This window comes from Notolepis coatsorum, assembly GCF_963971535.1.
Source record: "Notolepis coatsorum genome assembly, chromosome: 5".
NCBI classification, from domain to species: Eukaryota; Metazoa; Chordata; class Actinopteri; order Aulopiformes; family Paralepididae; genus Notolepis; species Notolepis coatsorum.
Genome location: NC_140169.1, coordinates 86232661 through 86260473, shown reverse-complemented (window position 1 = coordinate 86260473; position 27813 = coordinate 86232661). Strand labels below are relative to the sequence as shown.

Here is a 27813-nt window from a genome sequence, read left to right as displayed (position 1 = left end):
CGATACTAACTGCTATGATGAACATTTGACCCACATTAGATGAATGGTATAACGTTGCCCACGGAATTATAAACGATCCCCCGCCCATCCGGTCATCATCAGATGATACATAGAAACTCCTAGAAGCACGTCCATTTGACATTTTTCATCTGGCACCGATCGCTATCAAACTGTATTTCATCATCAATATAATGCATTTGGGGCTATAAATCACGTTCTGGAGAAAGCTGCAGAAAGAGATGAAAACATACTTATACTTTAGACCATATTTTACTATGAATATGTGAATGAAAAAGTTTAACGTTGCTACACTATGAACAATACATATAGGACCTTGAATGGGCCCTAATAATGGCAATCTAGCAATAGAATTTAAAAAGTTATAGCCCTGCAAAGAAGGGGAACTTCTCCATGTTAAATAGAGCTGGCAACGGATGGTATATCATGAATTTAGCCTTAGGCAATCAAAGTGTTAAAGACGCATTTATTGGACGCGTTGCGCGCAGAGTTTACATAGAAACAGTGCGACTCCCGACAGCGCGACATCATCACAACAACACGCGTTAGGTTACAGGTTGTTTCTGTTTCAGTGACATATTTTCGGTGAAAAAACTCTTTCTGCCGAAAGCCGAAAGGCCATTTTTGGCCATTTTCGGCCGAAGGTTTTCGGCCACCGAAATTTCGGTGCATTAATTTACAGCTGGATGAACAGAGACGGAGAGAAACAACGATGCACAACGAAAAGGTGAAAAAAAAATCTGGAGATTTTAAAACGGCTTATACACTGTGTGGTTTTCCTAGGGAAACAGGAGATGGCTTTCAGGGGCCATGATGAGAGTGGAACATCTTTGAACCGGGGGAATTACCTGGAGCTTGTCATTTTTAGCAGAATATGATCCAGCTTTGCACTACCATCTGACCACTTCCAAGGTATTTATTGGAACCTCAAGTCAAATACAGAACGATTTGATAAGTGCTGTTGCTGATGTGATGAATGACGAAATTAAAGAAGAAATAAGGAACGCGTCATGTGTAGCTCTAATGCTGGATGAAACGTCAGATGTGAGCAATGCTGCACAGCTGTCGATTGTTCTTTATTATGTAACAGACGGTGGCGTAAAAGAGAGGTTCATTAAATATGTGGATGTGTCGGGGGGCAAAACAGCAGCAGAGGTTGCAACCCTGGCTCTTAATTTCTTGGAGGAATATGCATGCACAGATAAACTTGTAGCGCAGTGTTACGATGGTGCACCGGTTATGGCCTCGGGACTAAACGGTGTCCAAGCCAAAGTGAAGGAAAGGGTCCCCGATGCGCTTTTCATACACTGTTATGCACATGTCCTTAATTTAGTTTTATCTCAAGGTGTAAAAAAAATTCAAGAATGCAAAATCTTCCTCACACCTGTCTTCCATGGCCGCGTTCTTTACTAAATCGCCCAAACGTACGCAAGTGCTTGACCAGATGTGTCAAAGGCGACTGCCACGAGTTGCACCAACTAGGTGGAATTTCACATCAAGATTGGTTTGCACTGTATTTGAACAGAAAGATGCTCTTAAGGACGTGTTCCAGTACATAGTTGACCACCATGAGGAATTTGACGATACTGCTACAGGCGGTGCTGATGCTCATATATCATACTTGAGCACCTTTGAATTTAGCTTTTTAATTTCAACATTTTACGAAATGTTTTCCCATGCAGATGTACTTTTTGACATTTTGCAGAGCAAGTCATTTGACATGCAGTTTTGTTTGGCACGGGTGGACGAGTTTTGCATTCGCATTGAGGAGCAAAGGCCACGTTTTGATCAACTCTATGACGAGACAGTGAACACCACCGGTGTGCCACCTGGGCGCAGAGCGTGCAGAGATCCACGTACATACTACAACAGGGAGGGGCAACTGGCGGCCCGCGGGCCGCATGCGGCCCTCACCGACGTTCCATGCGGCCCCAGGCCAATATTAAAAAAAAAAAAAAAAAAAAAAAAAAAAATTGTATTTTTTTATTTTTTTGTATTGTATTCGACTAAGAAGAGTTGGCAGTCGACTATGGCTCCTTTCGATCGATTAGTCGACTATTTGACTAATAGGGGTCAGCCCTAGTGTGGACATATGAAACGCTGTTGAAAGTGCCGTGCAGCAATATGGGGGTTTTGATAAACTGTCGGCTGTTGTTACCGATGGAGCACCGGCAATGAAAGGAAAACGCACAGGATTCGCCGGGCTTCTAAGGCAGAGTGGCGTTGAGTGTCCAATGCTGCACTGCATTATACATCAGGTAAGTTCGCTAACATAATTTCCATCTATTGTGGGTCACTAATAATGACCAATGCGAGTCGAGTGTAGTCAAATTATATGCGAGAGTCGTTAAATCGCTTTTCTTTTTTTTTTATCTGATATAGGAGGCTCTCTGTGCCAAGAAGCTTGACTACTACAGCCATGTTATGGATTTGGTTACCAAGGTTACCAATCTAATTCGTGGAGGCAACAGGTCACTAAACCATAGAAAGTTTGTCTCCTTTTTGGAAGAGATGGACACTGATTATGGCGACTTGCAGCTACACACAGAAATCCGATGGCTGAGCCGTCGGAAAGTACAGGAGCGACATTGAAACACTGCAAATGCAATTCAATGATCGGTTTGAAGATTTCAACGGCATGCAGTCACGGATAGCGCTGTTTGCCGGCCCCCTCACCGCTACGGTGTCAGAGCAGCCCCCACCGTTGCAGCTTGAACTGTGCGAGCTACAGTCAGATCCTTTTTTTCAAGCAAAGAGAAATGAGAGGGGAATTTCGTTTTGGAAACTGCTACCTGAGCCCCGCTTCCCACTCCTCAGGGACTTTGCCCTCTCTATGGCCAGTATGTTTGGGAGCACATACATATGCGAGAGCAATTTCTCAAACATGAAGCACATCAAGTCAAAGGAGAGAAACAGGCTGTCGGATGAAACATTATTTCATCTGATGCAGATTGCATGCACAAACATTGAAGTTGACATTCCTGCTATTGTGCGCCAACAAGAGAGACCACAAGTGTCTCATTAAAGACAGGGGGGGAGGATATGATGAAGAGGTGTAGAGGGGGGGGGGGGGGGAAGGAGATGATGAAGAGGTGTAGAGAGGGGGGAAGAGATGATCAAGAGGTGTAGAGAGGGGGGGGGAGATGATGGAGAGGTGTAGAGGGGACCATTATTATTATTATTATTATTATTATTATTATTATAACCATTATTGACCCACTGTGGGGCGAGGGTGAATGTCATGCCAGTTTGATAAAGGGTCAATGGGAGGCATGTAGTATTGCACTTTACTTTACTTGCCACTTTACTTGTTTACTTTTGTAGTGTTCAGATAACACTAATAACACAAACACAAAGCAGCATTCCTGCTGCATTTCACTACAACAGTAAATCAAAAGTGCAATAATAAATGATTTTGTTAAATGTATACACTTTTATCCTGCTACTAAACAAAACATTCCTGAGTGCTTCATATCCATAACATGCATTTCAGTGTTATAATGTTTTGTTTAGTAGCAGGATAAAAGTTTATACATTTAACAAAATCATTTATTATTGCACTTTTGATTTACTGTTGTAGTGAAATGCAGCAGGAATGCTGCTTTGTGTTTGTTGAGCAGTGGGCTTTAAGTTCATACATTTATTTTATTAGAAACCTTAATTATAATTGATCATTTTTGTATATATTTGGGGTTACACAGCAATACTTTTAAATTCAGCTGTTTATAAATTCATAAAGTTGAAATTGCATTACTAAATGCATTTGAAATGGAATAAAAACAAAGTTACAACAAATTATAATTGTTTATATACCTTGTGACTATTAGGGCTATTTGAGTGATGGGGTACTACTGGCGGGACTGCCGATAAACAATGCGGCCCCCCAGATTGATTGTGGACATTTTGTGGCCCTCACCATATACAAAGTTGCCCACCCCTGTACTACAAGAAGGTGCATGATGGCATTATTGACAATATTCTAAATCAAATGACAACTCGTTTTAAAGATCACGAAAAGCTTTCATTCCTTTCCCTTCTGGATCCCACGCAGTTCACCATCTATAAGAAAACGTTCCCTGAAACTGCTTTCACAAGCCTGACTGACAGCTACGGGCCGCGTTTTGACTTGCCACGGCTGAAAACCGAACTCTGTGTCATGTATTCTATGGCAGATTTTCAGGGAAAGGACCCATCTGACCTTCTTCTATTTCTTCAACAAAAAAAACTCAGTGAAAGCATGAAGCAGCTATATAAACTGACGTGTTTAGTTGTAACTATCCCCGTCACCACCTCAACCGTGGAAAGGACATTTTCTGCCCTCAAGCGAATTAAAACATATGTGAGGAATACAACCGGACAATCCCGACTCTCTGCATTATCCTCTATGTCAATTGAAAAAGAAATGCTCCTGGATCTGAAAGGACTGATCAGCTTTATGACCGGGCCATTGAAAAGTTCACCCAAACGGACAGGAGGATGGATTTCGTCTTCAGGTGAACCACGTCAAAATGGTGAGTGAAACAAATTAATTTATATTGATTATATTAATCTGCCGCTGCGCATTTTATTTCCACACAAATATATGTCTGATTGTCTGTCTTGAAATATTGGCTGGGCTGCTGTGCGTTTGATTTGGCAATTCTTGACTTGATCTTTCTTTGCATACCGTAACTTCCCTCTAAGCACAATTTGAATTGTATTAAAATAGTTACATTTGTTTCGTTGTTGCTTCACCAAGCATGTCTAATAATGACAACTCACTGGGAGGAGATCGGCATTGGTTTCAGCGATCACGCAACGTTGAACCACACGATAATGTTGCCGTCTCTCTCTGCTTTCTCAATTCTTCGCTTGATATAATTAATACAAATGTCCAATATAACGGAATTCGTTAGCTCATACAAATGTGATTATAACAGACTGCTGTTTAGTGTCGGGCCGACTGCCCACAGACACGGTCTATTTTATTTCAAGTCAGCAGCAGCACGGAGGCGTCTATACTTTCCGTAGCCGCATTTCTGGCGGACGCTCTCCGATTGGCCACTGACTGACATCTATACTTTCCGTAGCCGCATTTCTGGCGGACGCTCTCTGATTGGCCACTGACTGACGTCTATACTTTCCGTAGCCACATTTCTGGCAGACGCTCTCTGATTGGCCACTGACTGACGTCTATACTTTCCGTAGCCGCATTTCTGGCGGACGCTCTCTGATCGCAGCACAGAGTATCGAGGGACTTATTTTATTTGGAATATAATATTAATGACTGTATACGCAAAAGTAGCCTAGTTTTAAGTTAAAATATTATAAATCTACATGCCTTGAGGATGTCATTCTTTATATAGCTCTCAAAGTGCACCAGATTGAAGCATTTACATCGCAAAAAAAAATATATATATCTGCGGTGGGTGGGGGGGGGGGGGGGGGGGGGGATTATGAAGGCCCGGTTAACTCAGGTACGCTTCCCACTGATATACAGTATATCCTGGTGGAAACCTGATGAGAGAGAGAGAGAGAGAGAGAAATTTCATAAAACTACACTACTCAGTTCATGTCAGCCTCTATCAAAGCTGTTGAAAATATTCTTTGCGAACAATTCAGACATTATTTTCATGATTATATCTCACGGGTCGAACAAACCTGAACGTTATTGCCATAAAATACAATGTAGTTTGTTTCTGGGCGGCTGGGTGGCGCAGCGGAGATTGCGCTCGTCACCAATGCAAGGGACTCCGGTATCGAATCCGGGTGTCAGCATTGCCTCCGGCTTGGACCGGCCGTCATACTGGCTCAATTGGCAGAGCCAGCGGGTGGAAGTCGATGGGTGGTAGTTTGGACGTTGTGGACAGCGACTCCTACAGGTCGGTTGGGGGACGCCTGCACAGCAGAGACAGGAAATGGCGGGGATAGTGTGAGCCTCCCATGCGTTACACCTCGCCAATGAGAGTCCACGCTGGCAGGTGAAAAGATGTGACAGGCTGCCTCCTCATGTACCGGAGGGGACACATGATGCAAGGCTTCTATCCTCCCTACAACCGACCAGTGGGGGGCATAGTTGAGCAACGTTCAAGACAGGAGAGGGGAGAATTGGAAACACGAAATTGGGATGGGAGAAAAATTGAAAAAGGAGAAAAAGTGGATAAAAAGAAAATGTAGTTTGTTTCTTTACCTTTCTGTGAACGTCTAAAAAAAACGTACAGTAGATTTCATTCACGGTCTTTGCTGCCCTGTAACGGGCGCCTATACAGATTTAACTCTGCCATGGGAAAGAGGAGATTTGGCCAGATCGATAGATTGGCCATAATAAGGTCATTTATAGGCCTGTTATTCTATATTCATATGTGTCCGGATGGCTAAATGAATTACTGTATCTACAAAAAAAACCTAAATCATCTGCCCTTTATTAATTTACTTAGATTTGTACACTTGATCTCAAGAAGGTGCTGAATGAGCTCAGTGGCAATTTTCCACGTCTGGTCAATGTTAGCATGGTGTTAGTCACAGTCAAAGATGGAACCATTTTATTCTCCTTTGGTTCATTACAATTTACTCAAGCCTAGTAACGGCCACAATATTTCTGATCCATAGATGTCCCTAGATACCAGGAACATGCCAATGGACCTTGTAGAAGTGGAGCAATCTTCCATTTACTTAAATTTTTACATCTCGATTGTTTCATTTCAAGTCCATTGTGGTCGTGTAGGGAGAAAATAATCGACAAAATTGTGTCAATGTCCAAATATTTATGGACCCAACTATATTCTTATCAAATTAAGCTACCATCTAAAAACAGAAAAATATTAACAAAATAAAAATATTCACATTTGTAACCCCCAAAAATATCTACATAAACCATTGTTTTGAAAACCAAAAGTGAATTACTCACTCTATATAAATGTAAATCAGCATTGCTCCATAAATTAACCCCAACAATAGAAATACATCTCCTTTTAATCCCTTTCTTAGCTTTTTGTACAGTAAACTCGTGTCTGCAAAAGAACACATGACACACATGTGTACACACACACACACACACACACACACCTCTAAGTAGTGTGTCCAGCATGGTGACGTTGATGTCTTTGGAGCTCCTCTCCTTCTGTTCGATGGAGCGACAGATCTTCTGAGCTGCCTGGACGATACTCTGCTTTCCATCCTCTGGAGACAACACCTTCACCCCCGACTGGCACCACAGCACTGAGGACACAACTTAGATACGTTATTGAATAAAATCACATTGCACATTTTTGGTCTTCTCTATCAGAGAGGCAAAATAGGCACTGGTATCTGCTCATCTTTAAGGCCATTGGTGGAAAATTGCCACCATGTATCACAAGAATGCTAGATTTGAATGATGGACCTTGTTATGGAAATGTTATCCATGTCCATCAGTGTTTAAATCTCTGTACAGCTTGACTAGTTTAATATAGGTCAACTAGTAGAACAGCCCAGACACTAGGCTACAGAGTGACACTGTCTCTTTAACAACGACCAAGGTTAGGAGCATTTGGCCTCTGGTGTGAAAGACATAACAATAACACCGCCTAGCCAAGGCTTGTTTATTCATTTCTCCCCTTTGGGCAGATTTTGTTTACCTTTCAGTCATATCTGGATGTCTAATGTACGTACTTTCAATTATGTATTTAATCTGTGTCTGACCAGACCTCTTGGTCACTTTCTGGTCAGACGCTTGTGTGTACACATGTGTCTCTCTATAAACTGATCTCTGTGGAAGCACAGATATTAAACCATGTTCTATGTTTTTATAAACAAATGGCTCGATCTAATTTCTACAGTTCACTGTCGATGGCTCATTTAAAATATTCCTTAACTATATTTGTAATAACAACCTTATCTAACCAGCTCAAATGATGGCTTACATTTGAGGTGCCACAACTTGGTATGTCTACCTTTTGTTTTGATGCACCAGCTTACTGGAATGATCTTCAACGCACTCTCAAAATCAATACCCTACTATCCTATGGACAATTTAAGAACACGACCACAAACCTCCCTACTTCAGTATGTACCTGTTTTTAATTTAAGAACATGATCACAAACCTCCCTACCTCAGTGTGTAACTGTTTAATTTCTTTTTTTTTTCTTTGTGTGTGTTTTGTCCCATTTATGCGCAGTTATTTATATCTTTTATATGTATTCTGAACTGTTTCAACTTGTAATCTCGACGGCATCACAGATGGTGAAACCTCAGTGTCCCTTTTCGAGAATAAATAAAGTTTTCAAAAACATTGGATTTAAATAGCATTTATAGGTTCAACATGCTCTCAGCTACAATGGCTACAAAAAGCACAAAAAGTGTCCAAAACAAATTGAAAGCTCCACAGCATTAACAACAGGTATGGTGAAGGCTGGATCGTTTCATCCTGTTCCCACCTCTGCGAATTACACAATTTTCACTCTGGGTGAAAGATATATTGGTGTAGATTTAGGAACAAAAAGTTCTCCATTGACAAAATAGCACATTTTGCGCAATCATAATTTTAAAGTCGGGACTAGATCTTTCCTCACGAACGGATATTTTGTCACCACAGTTTTATTTTACGTAATTGGTGCTAGTTCGGTCACGTATCTTGCGCTCAACCAATAGCAGCTATCTTTGTTGCGAGGTCGTCGCAACAAAGAGAGCTGCTATTGGTTGATCCGGTGTCAACAAAGAAATTGCATCCACACTCTAACGTTACGGACTAAAATGGACAGAAAAGCACCTTCTAAAGTTCGCAAAAAGGTTTACAATATAACGACCATTCAAATATTTTAAAACCGATGCCAATCACTAGTAGCAGGTTAAACGGCTTCATGGATACAAATAGTAGCGTCTCCTCCATACTGAACAATACCTTGCTAACAGCTTGGCCCTTCTCTTAGACTAAGAGAGACCAGCCAGACAACCAGCTTGTGTACATGACCTATGCTACCAAATATAGAAACTAAAGGCTTACACTTGTAGTCCAGCTGTGAAATGGCACCAGTTGTTGATATTTCATCATATTGGTTAGAATGGCTTCCTCTAGGCTGTAGTTGAAAGTATTCAAACCTTTATTTATTCTCGAAAAGGACCATTGAGGTCACCCTCATTTTCAATGTCGTCGACTTAGACATTTCAATGCATACATTTCTTATGGAACAAACTACCCCAAAACATCAGAGAAGCCAACTCGCTAGACATCTTTAAAAGACAGCTTAAAACCTATCTCTTTGCTCAGGCATTTCACTGTGGGGTAATGCAGGCAAATATCTGAAGATAGATATCTGCTACCACCTAGTGGCAAGAGGAAATATTATTATAGAAACATCAGGGACGAGGACTTCCGGTATGAGAGCGGAAGAGTAGCACGCATGCGGTGAGGCTCCTGGTCAAAAGAGCGAAAAACTGAGAAATAAAGACCCGAAAAGTGACGAAAAGTGATCAAAAATCAGATGCAAACGAGAAGGAAGGAGGAGAAAACAATTATGAAGGAAAGAGAAATGGAGAACTCACAGGAAGAGGAGAGTTCGATGGAGCAGAACCCCCGAGGCGAGACCGAGAAGGAGCAGGCGGAGGAAGGGGGAGTCTCGGCTGAGACGGACAAGGAAATGCCAGGATGGGCCTGCTCATGCAGGCCGGGATATTGGCGACCATAAAATTGAACTCGGACACGATGCAGGCGACCATAAAACTGAACTCGGACACGATAAGAAATGATATTGGGAAGTTACGGGAGGAATTGAGGAAGGAACAGGAGGACTTCAGAGGTGAAATGAATACAGAACTCAAAAGGGTGGATGAGAAGATGGCGGAACAGGACAGAAACGTAACAGAGGTACAGACTAGAACGGCGCAAATGGAGGAATGGAACACAGAGATACACAAGGTGTTAACGTGTGCGATTCAAAAACAATAACAGATGGAGACAAAGATATCGGACATGGAGGGGAGGTCACGGAGAAATAACATCAGAATATGGGGATTGAAAGAAGGAGTCGAAGGGGAATCGGTGATCCAATATGTGGAAAAGCTTATCAAGGAACAACTGAAGGAGACGGGACTGGAAAAAATGGAGATACAGAGGGCCCACAGGGCATTGGCTCCGAGACCGAAACCGGACAGACCTCCGAGGGCGGTGATTATTAACTTTCTGAGATTTGAGATTAAGGAATTGATACTCAGAACCGCATCGACCAAGAAGATAGAAATCGAGGGGAAAAGACTGTCGTTTGATCAAGATTACTCGACAGCGGTAGCAATAACACGCAGGTCCTACGCGGGACTGAAGAGAATTCTGAAAGAAAACGGAATGAAGTTCCAATCACCCATGACCTCGCTAAGGATTCACTGGAAGGAAGGGACGGTGACGTACGCGACGGCGCGGGAGGCGGCGGAGGAGATGAGGCGACGGAGGATGCAGATGGCGGAGGACGGAGAAGGAAGGGGACAGGAGGGCCAGATGCGGAGCCTGCAGCAGAGATTTGAGAAAGCACGCAGATGGACCAGAGTAGGAGATCGAAACCCGGGAGAGGAGGGAGGAGAGAGGAGAAGGCAGAGGTGAGACGTGACAGACCGAAGGCGGAGACGGACGAGGAGGCCAGAGACGGAGAAGGAGAGGAGGCGGGAGGAGACGAACGGATGAGTACACGCACAAGAGATTGAAAAAACTATCCAAATAGAGACAAAATATAGAAACTGAAATAACATACATAAACACACATTCCCAGGTAGAGGCAGGATATAGGAACGAACATAACGTATACATGGACACATAATACACATGCTGATGGAGGAAATAAATGGAAATATAATTAGGTATGATAGACGGAACACAGAACATATTGAAACAAGTACATAGACCAGCGTTTCCGTTAGCCGGTAATTACCGGTATTTGACCGGCAAAATCTGTTGAAGTCCGACATATTTAATCTCTCCGGTCTTAATGTCCGGTGAAAATAATTCCCTGAGTCTAAGCACAATTTGATTATTTGAATTGTATTAAAATAGGCTATAGCCTATGCGATGAACGAAACAATCATTACATTTGTTTCATCGTTGCTTCTAATAATGACAACGACGTTGTCAGCGAGAGCTTAGTGCTGGATGTGCGAACTTTTGTGAAGCTGCAGAGCCGGAGCAGCAGCAGCACAGTGCAGTACTCCAGCAGTACTCCAATTCAGCCATTGGCAATTCAATGTTGGGTGGGGGGCGCTGCTGTGCGGTCCCCAGAAAAGAGCCAATAACAGCTGAATCTGCTGCTCTGCATCGACATACTCTCGCAAATAAGTCATTGGGAGGTGGAGAGAGAGAGAGTCGTCACGCAAACCCACGATAATGTTGCCGTCTCTCTCTGCCAAATTTCTCAGTTCTTCGCTTGATATAATTAATACAAATGTCCAATATAACGGAATTCGTTAGCTCATAAAAATGTGATTATAACAGACTGTTGTTTATTAATGTCGGGCGACTGCCCACAGACACCTATTTGATTTAAAGTCGGCAGCAGAACGGAGTCTCAGGACTTATTTTATTTGGAATATAATGACTGTATACACAAAAGTAGCCTAGTTTTAAGTAAAAATATTATAAATCTACATGCCTTGATGATGTCATTCTTTTGTTTTGTTGTCATTCTTTTGCCTATCAATTGTTTTTAAGCTCAATAAACTCTGACCGGAATTTCTCTCATTTGACCGGTAGATTGAAATCTACCGGACACTGAGGCCGGCAACAATTTTTTCTAACGGAAACCCTGACATAGACACACGCTGCGAGTAACACAGTTGGAAGGGATTAAGGGGATAAATAGACATCACATAGAAAATAGAGAGGAGGAAAAGAAAGTAAAAAGGGGTACACAGAAGACACCACACACGGGTTTGGGAGGAAGGAGGGACATTGGAACACAGGGCTGTACGCTAAGCTTTTTCACTAGGGGCACACTTGCCCCTAAATGAGAAATTTAGGGGCAAAGAATATTTTTTAGGGGCAAATTTTTAAATAACTATTTTACCATTATAGTAGGGCTGGGCGATATGGCCTCTAAATGATATCGCGATATTTTGACATGCATCAAAAATGCTTGATTTAACCCTTTGATGCATACAGTCACGCCAATATGATGATTATAATAAGTCCCTGCAACATATGTTTGCATTATTAAACCATGAAGATGCTTTAAAAAATAATTTAATGAAAATGTACTAAGAGTAGTCTACTGACACACTAATAAAAAAAATTATTTACATCTAAGACAATTTATATAAAAACTCTTGGGTGCCTTTTACACAGTACTGTGTTTTCTATCCACTTTAGCCAAACACACACACACACACACACACATATATATATATACACACACACACTACTGTGAGAAAATAATAATCACACAGACTTAATGATTTTAGAATATTTCAGATAATGAAATTAAATGTTTTTATCATCAACTATCCAGTTAGTATTTATACTGTGTGTAACATTTGGCTACTTTAAATCATTGAATGTAGAGAGAGAGCGAGAGAGAGAGAGAGAGAGAGAGAGAGGGGGCGAGAACGAACAAGAGAGCCAGCCCCCCCCCCTTCGCGTTTTGATAGTCTAAGCTGCCGTAGGTGATGACGTCACACTCGAATGTAAACAGGAAGAGATGGAGACACACGGAGATGGAAATTCAATGATATACAGAAATGAATAACCAATAAATATGAAGTTATGTTTAAACTTCTGTTGTCAAGCGTTGTCAATATAACCCACCCCCTTTCCTCACGAATGGAACTAGTCTTGTGGAGTCCGCTTTGACCGTTTTCCAGGGTTAGCAGAGATCGCTAGTTAGCTTAGCATAATCCTAATGGTAACCTTGGTTAGCAGCTACTGTTAGCTCATTGCTCGTGTCAATTAAATTGCATGTTATTAAAGGTCCGCGCTGGTCTGTCTAATGAAATTACAACCGCAACATTATATTGCACTGTACAGCCCTGGTTGTAGGCTAATGTTTTACTACAATTTGTATGGATTAATTTAGGAGTGAAATGCGAATGAAGGGTTGAAATCACCACTCGCAAGCTTGCCCCCAGATATTATTTTAAACTCACACGGACCAAATTAGGGGGCAATTTGCGATCATATCATCGCAGTGTACAGGCCTGGAACATATGAGCCACATTGAGAGGGACCTAGGAAATGGGGGTCTTTGATCAGAATGAAGGACGGAGCGCTTTTGACCAGGAGCTCGACAGCAATAAAAACAGTAAGAAAGCTGGACAAATATGACGAGCGGTTGGGGGTAAAGGTTTCAAACCCCCAAGCCGTCAGGAGGAGGCCTCTCACTAGGAGAGCAATTACTCCTCACCCACCAGCAGGGGACAGGGGGGGACACAGGGACCCCCCGAACGCCTTGGGAGCACTTTATGTAAAGTTTATGTTTTTTATTTATGTTAATCATTATATGTATTCGGTGAAGAGAGCGGAGGCTACAACCGGAGGGGGGAATGAATGTGACATGGGGGGGACTGACAGACGAAAGAAGAAGAAAGATGACAATGGTTAAAGGTATAAAAATGATGTCGTTAAACGTTAATGGAATGAATAATACGATAAAGAGGGGCAAAGTGATGTTGAAGTGTAAAAAAAGTGAGATGGAAGTGATTTTTCTGCAGGAGACACATTTGGTAGCACAGGATCATGAGAAACTGAAGAGATTTGGATATGAAAATGCATACTATAGTTCCTTTAAACGGAACCTGAGGAGAGGAGTAATCACGTTAATCAAAAACAGTCAAATTTGAATTGATCAAGGAAGTAAGAGACAAGGAGGGAAGGTTTGTTCTGGTGAAGGGAAAAATGGAGGGTCAAATGATTACGTTAGTGAATGTTTATGCACCCCCAGAGAGTGAGAGGGATTTATATGAGACCATTTTTGATATGATAGTGATGGAACTAGAAGGGATATTGGTATGCGCGGGAGATTTTAATGTAGTACTGAATCACGACCTAGACACCACGAGTACTAGAAAAGGACGGGCACCAATCAGTAGATATATGAATATTCAGATGACGGAAATGGGAATTACAGATGTTTGGAGGGGGATGCACGCCATGGACAGGGAATACACACATTACTCACACCCGCACGTGACATATGCGAGAATAGACTACTTTTTGATGACGACGGGGGACAGTTACAGGGTACGGGAGAGCAGAATAGGAGTAGCGGACATATCGGATCACAGTGCCATATATCTGACAGTAGATCTAGAAGGGAGACGGAGGAACACGATCTGGAGACTAAATGTAAGAATATTAAATAACAAGGGGGTGGTGAGTCAGATCAAGGAGGAGATAGCCAGGTATAAGGAAGAAAATGACAACGGGGCGGTAGATCCGAACATTCTATGGGACACACTGAAGGTAGTGATAAGGGGGAAATTGATGGAGAAGACAGCAATGCTGAAGAAGGCCAGAACAGAGACATATCACAATCTGATAGGGAAGCTGAAGAAGCTAGAGGGGAGACACCAGATATCAAAAGAACAGGAAACGCTCGGAGAAATCAAAGAAGTAAAGGCCAGGATAAATAGGGAATTATTGACGGAAATAGAAAAGAAAGCGAGGTTCATGAAACAAACGTACTATGAAGGGGGACCAAAAGCGACCAGATTGTTGGCTAGGAGAATTAGGACGCAACAGAAGTTGAACACGATATAGACAATAAGGGATATAAAGACTAATGAAATATTGAGACCCAGCTGAAATAGAGAGGACATTTAGAGAATACTATGAGAAACTATACACACAGCCAAAAGCAGCGGGAGAAGAGGAAATAGAAGCATATCTGGAGAAGCTAGAGTTACCATCGATAGGGAAAGAACAGAATGAATTAAATTAAATAATTACGGAACGAGAACTGGAAGAGGCAATTAGTAGAGCTAAAAACAACAAGTCTCCGGGGAGCGACGGATTCCCATCGGAATTCTACAAGACATTTAGAACGGAATTAGCACCCATGTTAGGGGCGGCGTTCAGACACACGATGGAAGAGGGAAAAATGCCCCCCCTCGTGGAAGGAAGCCATAATCACCACGATACCGAAGGAAGGGAAGGATAGAGAATTATGTAGTAGTTTCAGACCTGTGTCCATACTCAACGTGGATTACAAGATGTATACATCGATAATATCAAAGAGATTTGAGACGTTTATGCCAGACATTATAGATGAAGATCAAACTGGATTTATTAAAGGGAGACAGACACAGGACAACGTGAGAAAGACATTACACATAGTAGAGGAGATACAAAAACAAGGTGGTAGCGCGGTACTGATTAGCCTAGATGCAGAAAAAGCATAGACAGTGTGAGCTGGAAATTTTTATATAAAACATTGATGAGGTTCGGACTGAACGGGAGGGCGATGAAGATGATCAAGGCGCTATATCAAGAACCGACAGCGAGGGTTAAGGTGAATGGCAGCTTGACGGATAGAATCAGATTAGAGAGGGCTACCAGACAGGGATGTTGTCTCTCACCAACGCTCTTCGCCGTTTTCATAGAACCACTGGCACAACTGATCAGACAGACCGAGGACATTAAGGGAGTAAGGATAAAGGGAACGGAATATAAACTAGGCCTATTTGCGGACAACGTGATAGTATACATGAGGCAACCAGACAAGAGCTTTCCGGCACTGATGGATCTACTGAAGGAATATGGCCACTACTCAGGATACAAACTAAACGTGACAAAGACACAGACGGACTAGCATGGAACTATACCCCAACGACGGAAATTAGGGAACAGTACGGGATAAGATGGGACATGGACAAGATTAAATACTTAGGGGTGAACATCACGAGAGGGGTGGAGAAACTGTTTGAGGCGAACTATACACAGATAAATCAGAACATCAAGAGAGACTTAGAGAGATGGACAGTAATGCCCTTGGACTTCAATTCAAGAATAGAGGTCATTAAAATGAACATACTATCAAGGTTACTGTACCTATTCCAGTCACTACCGATACAAATACCACAGAATCAATTCAGGGAGTGGGACAGACTGATATCGAGGTTCATATGGGCGGGGAGAAGACCACGGGTCAGATATAAAACACTACAACTACCAAAGGAAGAGGGAGGGATGGCAGTACCCAGCCTACAAGATTATTACTATGCAGCACAACTGAGAGCAGTGACGTGCTGGTGTAACGACAGATATGAGGCAAGATGGAAAGACATTGAAAAAGAAGGGGAGGGATACAAGGTACAAGCTCTGGTGGGAGATAGGGAACTATTTAAAGAAAAAGAGGGACTATTAGATCCAATCACCAAATGCACCTTGACCATATGGAACAGAGTAGTAAAAACACACAAATTGGAGAAGCAGTCAGGGGTTCTGAGATGGGTAGCACATGACAAGAGATTCAAACCAGGGAGGTTAGACCATGGATTCAGAAGGTGGGAGAGGGGGGGGCAACAGCGATATGCAAAATGATAGAGAAGGGGGAAATGCAGACACTACAAAAATTAAAGGAGAAATTTGGACTAGAAAACAGGGACCACTTCAGATATCTACAGGTTAGAGACTACTACAACAAAGAAATAAGGGGTGCCAAAGACGAAGAACAGAATGGAATAATAAAGATGATAGTATGGGCATACGAAGGGGGGCAAGGAAGAGTAATATCAGCACTGTACCGGGCTATAATGAACAGCAAGGGACACACGACCGATTACATAAGGGAGAAATGGGAGAGAGAGCTAGAGATAGAAATAACAGGGAAGGAATGGGGGAACATATGCGAGGTGCAACATTAAACAACAGGATCGAGGATATGGAAAGAGTTTGGATGGAAAAACATAATCAGATTCTTTATAACCCCAGAGCTGAAGGGAAAATATGCACCAACACAAAGAGCATGCTGGAGGATGTGTGGGAAGGAGGGGGCAAATCACACGCACATATTCTGGGGATGTCAGAAGCTGAAGGGGTATTGGGAGGAGATAGGGGAGGCAATGATCAGAATATTAGGATACGGGTTACCACAAATAGGACTGGTGCTTTACTTAGGAGACCTGACACACGAGGGAATACAAGGGGGGGACAAATATTTAATAAAGATAATGTTGATAGCGGCCAGAAAAGCAATAACGAGACTGTGGTACAAGGAAGACCCACCGACAATAGCACAATGGGTAGGAATAGTGGAAGAGATACAGGATATGGAGAGGATAACACACATGCTGAGGTTACAGGAAGAGAAATTTGGAGAAAGATGGGGAAAGTGGGAGGATTACAAGGGGAACGAAAACGACATCACAGAGGAAGAACCAAATACACCACAAGAGGGCGAAGGGTAAAGGAGGAAAGAGGTTCAAAGAGGGTCTCTGAACCCATGTCACACACTTAATGTTTTCTAATTTTATTTTTGTTTAAGGTATGACAACTGTTTTATGTTTTTTATTTGCTTAAGTCAGTATTTTTTATTTTTCGTCTTTTGGGTATTAAAATTTTTTTCTTTATTATTTATGTCTGTTTAATAGTGTTGTTGAGGTTATTGTATGTCGTGTTGTCTGTCTATAAATGTTTAATAAAAATGTAAGTTTAAAAAAAAAAAACACACATCAGGGATATCCTGACACAAATTGTACTTACCTGCACTATTCTTACCCTGCCTACTTTTATACACTGCCTATCAAATTCATGTGTCGGTTATCACACTTTTTACTTCTTAATGATGACTATTTTAAACTGAATCATTTTAAACAATTTTTATTATTTGTATTACTGAATCAAACTGTAAACAGAGAGCCTATTGGGATGCTAGATCCTAATGTGAAACACTGTGATTTACCATACCTTGCTATATTCTTACCCTACCTACTTTCATACACTTCCAATGAAATTCATATGTCGGTTCTATGATGTTGGAGTGATGCTCTGTTGTGAGAAGATGACTTTTGACCTAAATCTAGCAAAGTTGTTTACCATTCCAGTTAGGTACATCGTGAACCTCACCGCCTAGCCAAGGTTGATTCTCCTAACTGGGCCATTTTCATCTGATTGAACAATCTTATCACACTTTACTGTAACCTTGCTATTTACATTTTTAATTTTTATGCTTGCTTATACCTGTATTTTTTTTACTGTTGTATGTCCGTTCTATTTTATAATTTTTAGACTATTTTTAAACTTAATCATTTTAAACTATTTTATTATTTGTATTACTGAATAGAGAGCCTATTAGGATGCTAGAAACACTGATTTACCATACCTTGCTATGCTCGCTCATGCCTGTATTTTTTACTGTTGTGAAGCACTTTGAACTGCAACCTCTGTATGAAAAGTGCTATACAAATAAAGTTATTATTATTATTATAATAATAAATAATAACTATTTTTTTTAACGTTCTCTTTTTCCCCTTTCTTTTTCCCCCCATCCCAATGTTAGTCGTTATGCCAATTCCCAATCCCCTACCTGGTCGTTGCGTGCTCTGCCCCCTACCGTCGGTCTGGGAGGGCGGAGACTATCACATGCTTCCTTCGACACATGTGTACCCAGCCCACCGCTTCTTTTCACCTGGCAGCGCGGACTCTCACTGGGGGAGTGTAACGTGTGGAGGACACTACCTCCACCAGGATCCGACCTCGCTGTGCAGGCGCCCCGACCGATCTGTAGGAGTCGCTGTTTTACAACGGCCAGGACCTACCTTCGCCGGGTTTCCCACCCTCTAACACTGCCAATTGTGTTAGTATGGACGGTCGGCCAACCCGGAAGCACCACAGCTGGATTCGATCTCACTGTCTCTGTGGTGGTGGGCAGACGCTTAGACCGCTGCACCACCCGGCCGCCATAATAATAACAACCTCTTATCTATATAGCACCCTTCACATATGGACCGCAGCCCAAAGTGCCCCACAGCAAGTAGCACAAAATGAACATAGGCATAAAATCAGCATGTCGACAGAATAAAAACAATGTATAAAATACAGACATAAGAATAGGTATAAAAGACAATAAAAGTAGTGCAACGTAGAACGTGCAGACATAAGGATAGGCATAAATTAAGTACAATAAGTACAGTGTTACTCGAAGGCATGTGAACCCCCCCGGAACAGCCAGTCCCCCCCGAACACCCCACACATCAATCCCCACCACATCCCCATCCAAGACACCCCCCCCCTGATGAAGCATGTCGTGACCGAAGTGTGTGCCACTCACACCGCCATGCACAGCAACAATACAACTAACCTCTAGAACCAACACCTCCCTAAGATTTCCATTGACAATAACCACATCAGGGGTGTTAGCCGTGACGTTAATAAAGAACACACTTCAGAATCATCACGACACAAATCACGGTATATATTAGTGGGGCATATACACACACTGTGTGTGTGTGTGTAGTGCGTGTGTGTTTCGCTCTCTCCCTCTCTCTACATCTCTCCTGAACCTATTTCATTCAAAAGGAAGATATTGATGGACAGTAGCTAGCAGCTCAGTAGCTGTAACAGAATAATTGTATTAATTAACTATTATTCAATAGCGTTGAAATTATAATGAATTAAATAATTGTATAAAGAATGTTCCGTCATCTAATAATATATTCCATTACCTTTCCTATCTGTATCTGTATCAAAGTCAAAATGTTGGTATCGTGACAACATTACAACATACAAAAGCAGCAGCTTGACAACAGATATCCTTTGCGTCTAGTAGGCATGGGTCAATGTGTGATTTTGGTGGTGTGTGCTATTTCCACAGATGTTTGTCCCTTAGGTCGCTTTCACATATAGTTTTGGTGGACTCGGTGCGGTTCTGGGGGTGAAGTTGCAACATTGTTGCATTCTTCATTTGGTTCGCCTGCGTTCACATAGAAATCTGTGAGGCGGGGGAGCTCCAGTAGCTCACCGCGTATCTCGACGCTATTTCGGCGTCAGGGACAACCGTGCGCGTCACGGATCTGGGGTACACGAGTTCGACTCCCGGACTCGCCGTATTTTCTCAGAGTGTCTTTCCCCCAATCTATATCCTATTCAACCTGTTTCTGTCGGTCATGCTTGACCAGAAAAAGCGATAAACGCTAAAAAGAACCAGCTGACTGGTCAAAGTTAAAAAGAAAAAAAAAAAAAAAATCTGTGAGGCGGACCGAGACCTTCTGAACAATGTCACGCGGTCGAAAAGGGCGCTCGGCTATTGGACAGTGGAAATGTGTGTGTGGCGCGAGCCCGTGTGTGCGCGCGCGTGTGTGTGTGTGTCTGTGTGTGGACTGTCTGCGAGCCCTCCAGATCAGCGGAGCGAGTTTTGACATGGCATTGATCCATTGTTCTATTGAAGCACATTACCACCATCCTCTCGCTAAACAACTTGTAGACCACGGTGTTTTTATGAGAGCCCACAAGTAGCTGTTTTATTAATAATATAATAAGCCGCGTTTTTTCTTCCTTCTTCCCAAGATGCACAGATATATAGATAGATAGATAGAGATATAGATAGATAGATAGATAGATAGATAGATAGATAGATAGATAGATAGATAGATAGATAGATAGATAGATAGAGAGATAGATGCAGTGTGCTTGTTTTGCAGTGAATGAATGCTGCGAGCAGTGGTAATAATAATCATTTCCTATATTTGGTTCGCGTTTGGTCCGCTGAAGCCGAACCGAGACCTACGTTTTCAGCCGGACCAGAGTTCGCCTGTTTGGTCCGCGAACAGAGTTCGACACGCATTCACACAAACCCGAAAAACCGGACTATCGAATTCTGGTCCGAAAGTCCGGACCAAACAGCCCCTGTGTGAAAGCGACCTTAGTATGCACACGCACAGTATAATATGCATGTAATAAAAAGTTTGTTAATAAACTCTGTTACTTGAAAAAATGTCACTGTGCTCCTAAATTTCTTTGTGTGCTCCTAATATTTTTTTATTTAGGAGCACATGTGCTCCCTGGGAAAAAGGTTAGCGTAGAGCCCTGTATATAAGTAATAATAATTACACATGGCAATATGCTAAAAAGCTATTTCAAATTTTTGGCTGGTAAGAAATCTGCCTGGCTGGTAGTTTTTTTAATCTACCAGCCACCTTGGCTGGTAAGCCACAAACTTAATTTTGTTCCCTGTACACACACTTGCTAAATAATGACTGATATACTGATTATTAAGTAAAATAAAAATAGAACAAGCTAAAATCTTTTTTTAAAAGGTGCAGGACAGAGGAAATGCATGATACAACTGAAAAGAGTCTGAAAACGATGCAACCAGCTAATTTAAGGATGCCAAGATGTTGGGACATTAAATCCACTGGGTGCATGTTATTCAGCGTGCCATGAATACAGTATTCCAATCTAAGAGACAATTGACGTTAGTATCCATTAGGGCTGTCCCCGAAGCCGGTTTTGGGATTCAAGCTTCGTCAGGGTTTTTCAAACGGACGTTCGAACCTTCGTTTTTAATTTAAAATAATAATAAAAAATAAAAAAATAAAATGTTATCCTCCAACTAAATCCTCAATTTGAATAAAGTATTTTTTTTATTAAATCAACTTTCTTTAATGAATATAACTCATCAGTTTCGTCAACATAAATAATACAATAAGGGCACGGTTGATACGAAAGTGATGGTGACATCTTGATGGAGCGCCGAGCGCCAAGCGGATACAGACAGGTAGGGCTGGGCGATATGGCCTAAATAAGATATCACGATATTTTCTGACCTTTCGGCGATACACATCACAATGTTTTTCTTTTTTTCCCCAAACAATTCATTATGAGGCTTACCAAGACAGTATTTGAGTTTGCAAGCTAACATTAAAGACAAAATACCCATGCATTTAGCATTTTTATATTATATATTAGATTTAGATTATTAGATTATATATTGCATATATTTAGCAATGAGATATTATATGATTTAGATATAAAATATGATGAATTGAAAATGGGGGACCCTGATGTAAACAAGACGAAAGTCTTTCTCTGGTCTGCATCCCCTTAACAATTATATGTATTGAGCTGTACTGTACCCATTCTGCAATATGTTAATACAATTTTAAATCAATCAATCAATCAATCAATCAATCAATAGCATTTTAGCATTTTTATGAAACTACTGTATATTTGTATGTCTCTAAATGTTTTGATGAATTGAAAATGGAGGACCCTTATGTAAAAAAGCCGAAAGTCTTTTTCTGGTCTTCATCCTCCAGTCCACTGTTATTGTATTGAGCTGTACTGTATTGTACCCAATCTGCAATCTGTTAATAAAGTTTTAATTCATTCAGACGGCAAACAGAATAATTTTGATTGACAGTCGAGTCTGCCAATTACGTCACACCGCTTGCACCCGCCCTGCTGTTCTTAGCACCAATCGGCAAGCGTGTATGCATTTTTTACTTCCGCTATATCCGCCATTGATTTTGACGAGAGCTCAACGACAACAACAACGTTAGCTCCCCGCGGTCGACGTTTAGCTCCGCAGGATGACTAAACGAGGCATAATGATTTTACTGCAACGAATGTTAGAATAAAAGCCTTTCCATACATCTGTCTGATTGAAAACTTTATTAACAGACCGCAGAATGGGCACAACTCAGCGACGCACGGGCTGAGATATGAACGAGTAATGCTTGCTATCTACTGTATCTAGGTCGACCTCGGCCGTTGCTAATATGTTCGGGTAAATACGCTGATGTTATTGAACGTGTAACTATATAACGTTAATGCCACAAAACGAATGCATTTGTTAATCATAAGTAGTAACTTTGATGCAGTAGTGTGTGTGGGGGCGGCGTTGTTCAAAAGTTTGAACGTGTGGACCAGATTGACGCGACACAATCCTCTTGGGCAAAACATCACGATATCCACGATACGTTAAAAAAGTGTATCGTTAATGAACTGTACCCGATATTTATATAATATCGTCATATCGCCCAGCCCTACAGACAGGCTACATCATTTATGATAAATGTTTTATTTAAATTTTTATGACGAGTCATATACTATAATACTATAATATTAGTGTAGCCTCATCTTTATCTGCAACTGTGAAGAAAGCCCCCATTGGTTTAAACAGAAGGAATAGACACAGAAAAAATATATATTTTTTTTGTAAGTTAAAATTTTTAAATAAAAAATTCGAATGTTGATTTAGAATTCGAATGCCAACGTAACGAACGAAGGTCTGAACATTTGGGCTCAGCCCTAGTATCCATAGAAAAGATAAGAGGGAACCATGACATGTGATGTGTGTAGACTGTAGAGGATGTGTCAGCAAAACTCTGTGCCATTGGACGATTTGTAGCTCGACACACTGATGTTTTCCTTCCGTCTGAAGGTTCTTGTCCTCACATGACTTGTGGGTCATCCTCTCTACACACAACATCACATCATGGTTCCCTCTTATCTTTTCTATGGATAGTAACTAAGGCTCAAGGTAAATTTTCTCTTAGATTAGAATACTGTATGAATGTCAATAGAATTAAATGTGATGCGGCACAGTCTAGGTCGGATTATGCCGGTGCGACGATTCAGAAATAGGTCAATTTTTATTTAGAGTGCTTTTGAAATGTTCTCTATCCATTTCCTTATTTGCAAAACGTAATACGACTTGTAAATGTGTAAATTATTGTTAGATAGTGCTGGCAGTATAATTTCCCTCGATGTGTGAAAAAACTAGCTGTGTCGGAGGGGAGTGGCTAAGTACTTTCTGTCTCAGGTGTCGGAGATGAGACGCGCAGAGATGACAGCTACCAAATCCATCCCAAGACAACGGACCCAGTACTTTGTTGGCGTTGGCGGTGTGAAAATATGCTGAGAAACATTCATATCTTTGGAACCGTTTGTGTTCAATTGTATCTGAATCGGGAGATTATCTTCTCTCCGTCAAAATGTAAAGTGTATCTCTCCCATCGCATATAAAGGCTGGCGGGCAGTGTGCATAAGGCATATAATAAAGGCATGTTAGATTATTGAATTTCTCTAACGAACTATCTATTTTTTTTTTTTTTTATCAAATCTTTTTTATTTTCCTTTTTCCAACAACATGAATCAAGACAACACAATACAGTAACAACACCAGCAAACAAGACATCAAGGGACACAATGGCAATAAATAATAATAACAACAACGACAATGACAAGACCTTCAATCATATTAGACCGCCTGAGCACCCATCATCTCCAGCACCGACCACCGAGGTCGCCAACCCGTGAGGACCCCGAATCCGGAGCCCCAGCGACCCAGAGCATCATGCCTCTTTGACACTCCGACTCACCGAGACCCCGAACCAGGGGCCCCCACCGGTCCGCCTGTTATTTTTCAACGGAGTTCGGCGATTTGCAAATCTGATTGGCCAGTGTCATTTCTGGTCATGTGACATGTACGCCCAATCGTGGGACCGCAAGTTTCTACACTGGTTAGGCTTAGGCGCTCGTTTGAAGTCAGTTAAGGTTAGAGTTTGTCTTAGAGCAGACCTGGGCATTGTACGGATGATTCTGACCGGCCCGCAAAAGATTACATGATAATAAAAAAAAAATAAAATAAAAAAATCTTTTCATGTCAACGTTCACACGAACAATATACGCTTACCTAGGATTTGACTTGATTCAACAACAAAGCAGTCGGGGCAAGCCGAAAACGGTCGAAAGTGTGGTTATTTGAAGTTTGGATTTCTTTTTTCACAACTGAGGTAGGTAGATTACATTTTTAGAGACTAAAGTACAGAAAAAAGGTACCGTTGGGTACCGGTATCGATTCACAGGTACCGGTACCGTATCGGTTCAAATGTGAACGGTACCCATCCCTACTGAACACACAACTGCAGGGCAAGGGCATTTTTGATCATGATCATGTGAAAGCCTTCATGACAAAGTTGCAATTAATTTCAAGGCAACTAGGCAGCAACAATCTCAAACACATGAAAACACTGAAAGAAGTCAAACCATCAGCTGATCACCGGCACAGGTACTCATCCATGTTGGGAGCACTGCATGATGAATTTTCAAGGCGTTTAAGATTTCAAAACGGTTGAGGATGAAATGCAGCTGGTTTCCTCTCCCTTTACCTGCAGTGTTGATAGTGCACCCACTGATGTTCAGCTTGAACTCATTGACCTGCAGTCTGATTCACTACTGAAAGAGCACTTTAAGTCAGCATCACTGCTAGAGTTCTACTCTGCTCTCAAGGAGGAGAACTTTCCAAACATGAGGAGACATGCTCAGAAGATGTTGGTTCTCTTTGGATCCACCTATATGTGAACAGACATTCTCAGTCATGACGTTTACCAAGTCCAGGTACAGATCCTCTCTCACTGATGAACATCTGGCAGCTGTGCTTCGCATCTCCACCTCAGACATGCAACCTGACTTTGATGGACTTGTTAAAGCTCAACAGAAACTGGATTTATCACACTGAATGGGGGAAAAAAATTGCTGAAGAACACTAAAATGTGGAAATATAACAAGTGAAATGGGACACTTGATATTTTTTTTTTTTTTTTTTTGCACAGTTCTGAAAACATTAAATGTTTAATATAGGCATGTAGAGTAAAAAAGGCTACTGGGCCACTTTTCATGTCTTGTTTATTTTGGCTATAAGATGATGTGATGTCTTTAGAAAGCTAAGAAAATCCTTGTTTCAATAGTATATGAAACTCAAAATAATAACTTTATTTGTATAGCACCTTTTCATACATGCCCTTTGTTAATGTTTCACATTTTGTTTATCATTTTGGAAATAAATTCTATTTGAATAAATGATATTTTTGAAAGCTAACCTCACCTTTTAATTGCCAAATAATAACATACACTCTTACCAGGGGTCAAAACAATGCCATTTACTGCTTTTTATATAGAAATAAAATGTATATTATGCATAATTGAGTTTGGAATTTTAGCCCGGCCCTCCAACATATTTTCAGTTGCTCATTCAGCCCCCCGGGAAAAATAATTGCCCACCCCTGTCTTAGAGCATGGCGATAGAACGCCTGCCCTGATTCCGACGGTTAAGCTTAGGCACTCTTTCGAAGTTGGTTAAGGTTAGGGTTAGGGTTAGGCGATAGAACGCCAGGTGCTTTGCAGGCTGTTCGACGCGGAAATGGGCAAAGACACAGATCGTCACGCTATTGGGCGCACATGTCACATGACCAGAAACGTCAGTGGCCAATCAGATTCGCAAATCGCCGAACTCCGTTGTAGAAAAATAGGACGCCAACGGTCCGGGCCGCAACCACAAAAAACCACCACAAGGGGCCCAAACAGCCCTCCCCAATTGAACATAGATTAGAAATAAAAGTAATACAAATTTTATTAAAATTAAATTAAACTACAAAGGACATTTACTCGAACACATGACATTTACTCGATCAAACAATGATATGTTACAATGTTGTCCGTCTCTTATTACATTGTAGCCAATGAACAGATAAGAGGGCGCAATATAACTATGATGAGGAGGCAACTACCTCTGTGTCTGGAAGATAAGCAAGGGGGAAAAACACGAGTGATGGCAACTTCCAAAATTAAGCAGGCTAAGAGAAGCATTGATTTTGAAAAAATAACCCACGCCAATATGCGCATTAAACGGCATGATCAATATGGTTAACGGCGAAAAATTTCTGCAAATGATACACCCGTTTGAGCCAGCGTACCATATCCCATCCTGAGGCACAACGAGGAGAGCTACACCGATGCAAAGTTGCTTGCACAGCTAGCTAACGTACAAGTGCTCGCAAGGTTGGATTGACGACAGACAGCTGGACTGCCGTGGTGACCGAAAGCTATGTTACCGTCACTTGCTACTACATCACCGAGGACTGGCGAGTTACCACTGCTGTGTTGCCAACTAGAAGTTTGCCGGGTCGGCATATGGCAGACCACCTCGCGTAACAGTTAAATGAAGCCATTCCCCATCCCTGGATACAAATCCGACTGACTGGTGGAAAGTCAATGCGGGGCGATTCCCCAGGCTGGAATCGAGACCATGCATGCATGCGAGTCAGTCTGAGACAGGCTATTTATGTTCTTTGTAGGCTATCTTGTTGCTACAGTAAATAATAATAATAGCCTCATTAACCTCTTAACGTCCACCGGGACATATACTTTTTATACCAATAGGAAACAACGATTAAGCATTGGGCTTTGCGTTGTATCAAACCATTTATTGGCTTGTATTTATTGGCTTTTTTCCCAACATCAAGAAAGGTTTTTTGTTGTTTTATTTTGTTGGCTGAATCGATACTTAAATAGTAGCCTCTACAGTCAGCTGATGTCAGAGAGCTACAACACAAGACACATCCCTACCCTGGTTGTGCTGCTTGTCATTGCCGTTGCTGAGGAACTCCACGTTGTATTTAGATCCTTCAGGACCCAGCTGGTCCTGCTGCTGTCTCAGGATCTCCTCCAGGAGGAGAGAGTTGTTCTTCCGAAAGACTCCTGAGGAACAATAGAGAGAGAAAGTAGAGAGACAGAGAGAGTAGAGAGAAAGTAGAGACGGAAAGAGAGAGACCGAGAGTAGAGGGTAGAACAAGAGAACAAGACAGAAAGCGATAAAGAGAGAGAAGAAAAGAGAAAAAAAATTGAGAGAGGTAGATTGAATATATCTAGACGATTCAGCTTGTTGTGGTCCAGGATGGAGCTCTAACCATTCAGCTTGTTGTGCTCCAGGATGGAGCTCTAACCATTCAGCTTGTTGTGCTCCAGGACGGAGCTCTAACCATTCAGCTTGTTGTGCTCCAGGACGGAGCTCTAACCATTCAGCTTGTTGTGGTCCAGGACGGAGCTCTAACCATTCAGCTTGTTGTGCTCCAGGACGGAGCTCTAA

The 27813-nt window shown here is 41.7% G+C and overlaps 1 protein-coding gene across 2 annotated transcripts in view; it reads right to left on the bottom strand.

The window, feature by feature from the left end:
• The window catches only part of nus1 (NUS1 dehydrodolichyl diphosphate synthase subunit), a 61971-nt gene that overhangs the window by 19626 nt on the left and 14532 nt on the right, over positions 1-27813 (bottom strand). The window contains exons 2-3 of one of the 2 annotated variants that reach the window (XM_084314790.1): positions 27294-27425; positions 7063-7215 (exon numbers count right to left, since the gene is read on the bottom strand). In XM_084314790.1, coding sequence (XP_084170916.1) covers positions 7063-7215; positions 27294-27425 — 285 coding nt within the window. The remainder of the gene's footprint in view (positions 1-7062; positions 7216-27293; positions 27426-27813) is intronic. The other variant, XM_084314791.1, reaches the window with a different exon arrangement.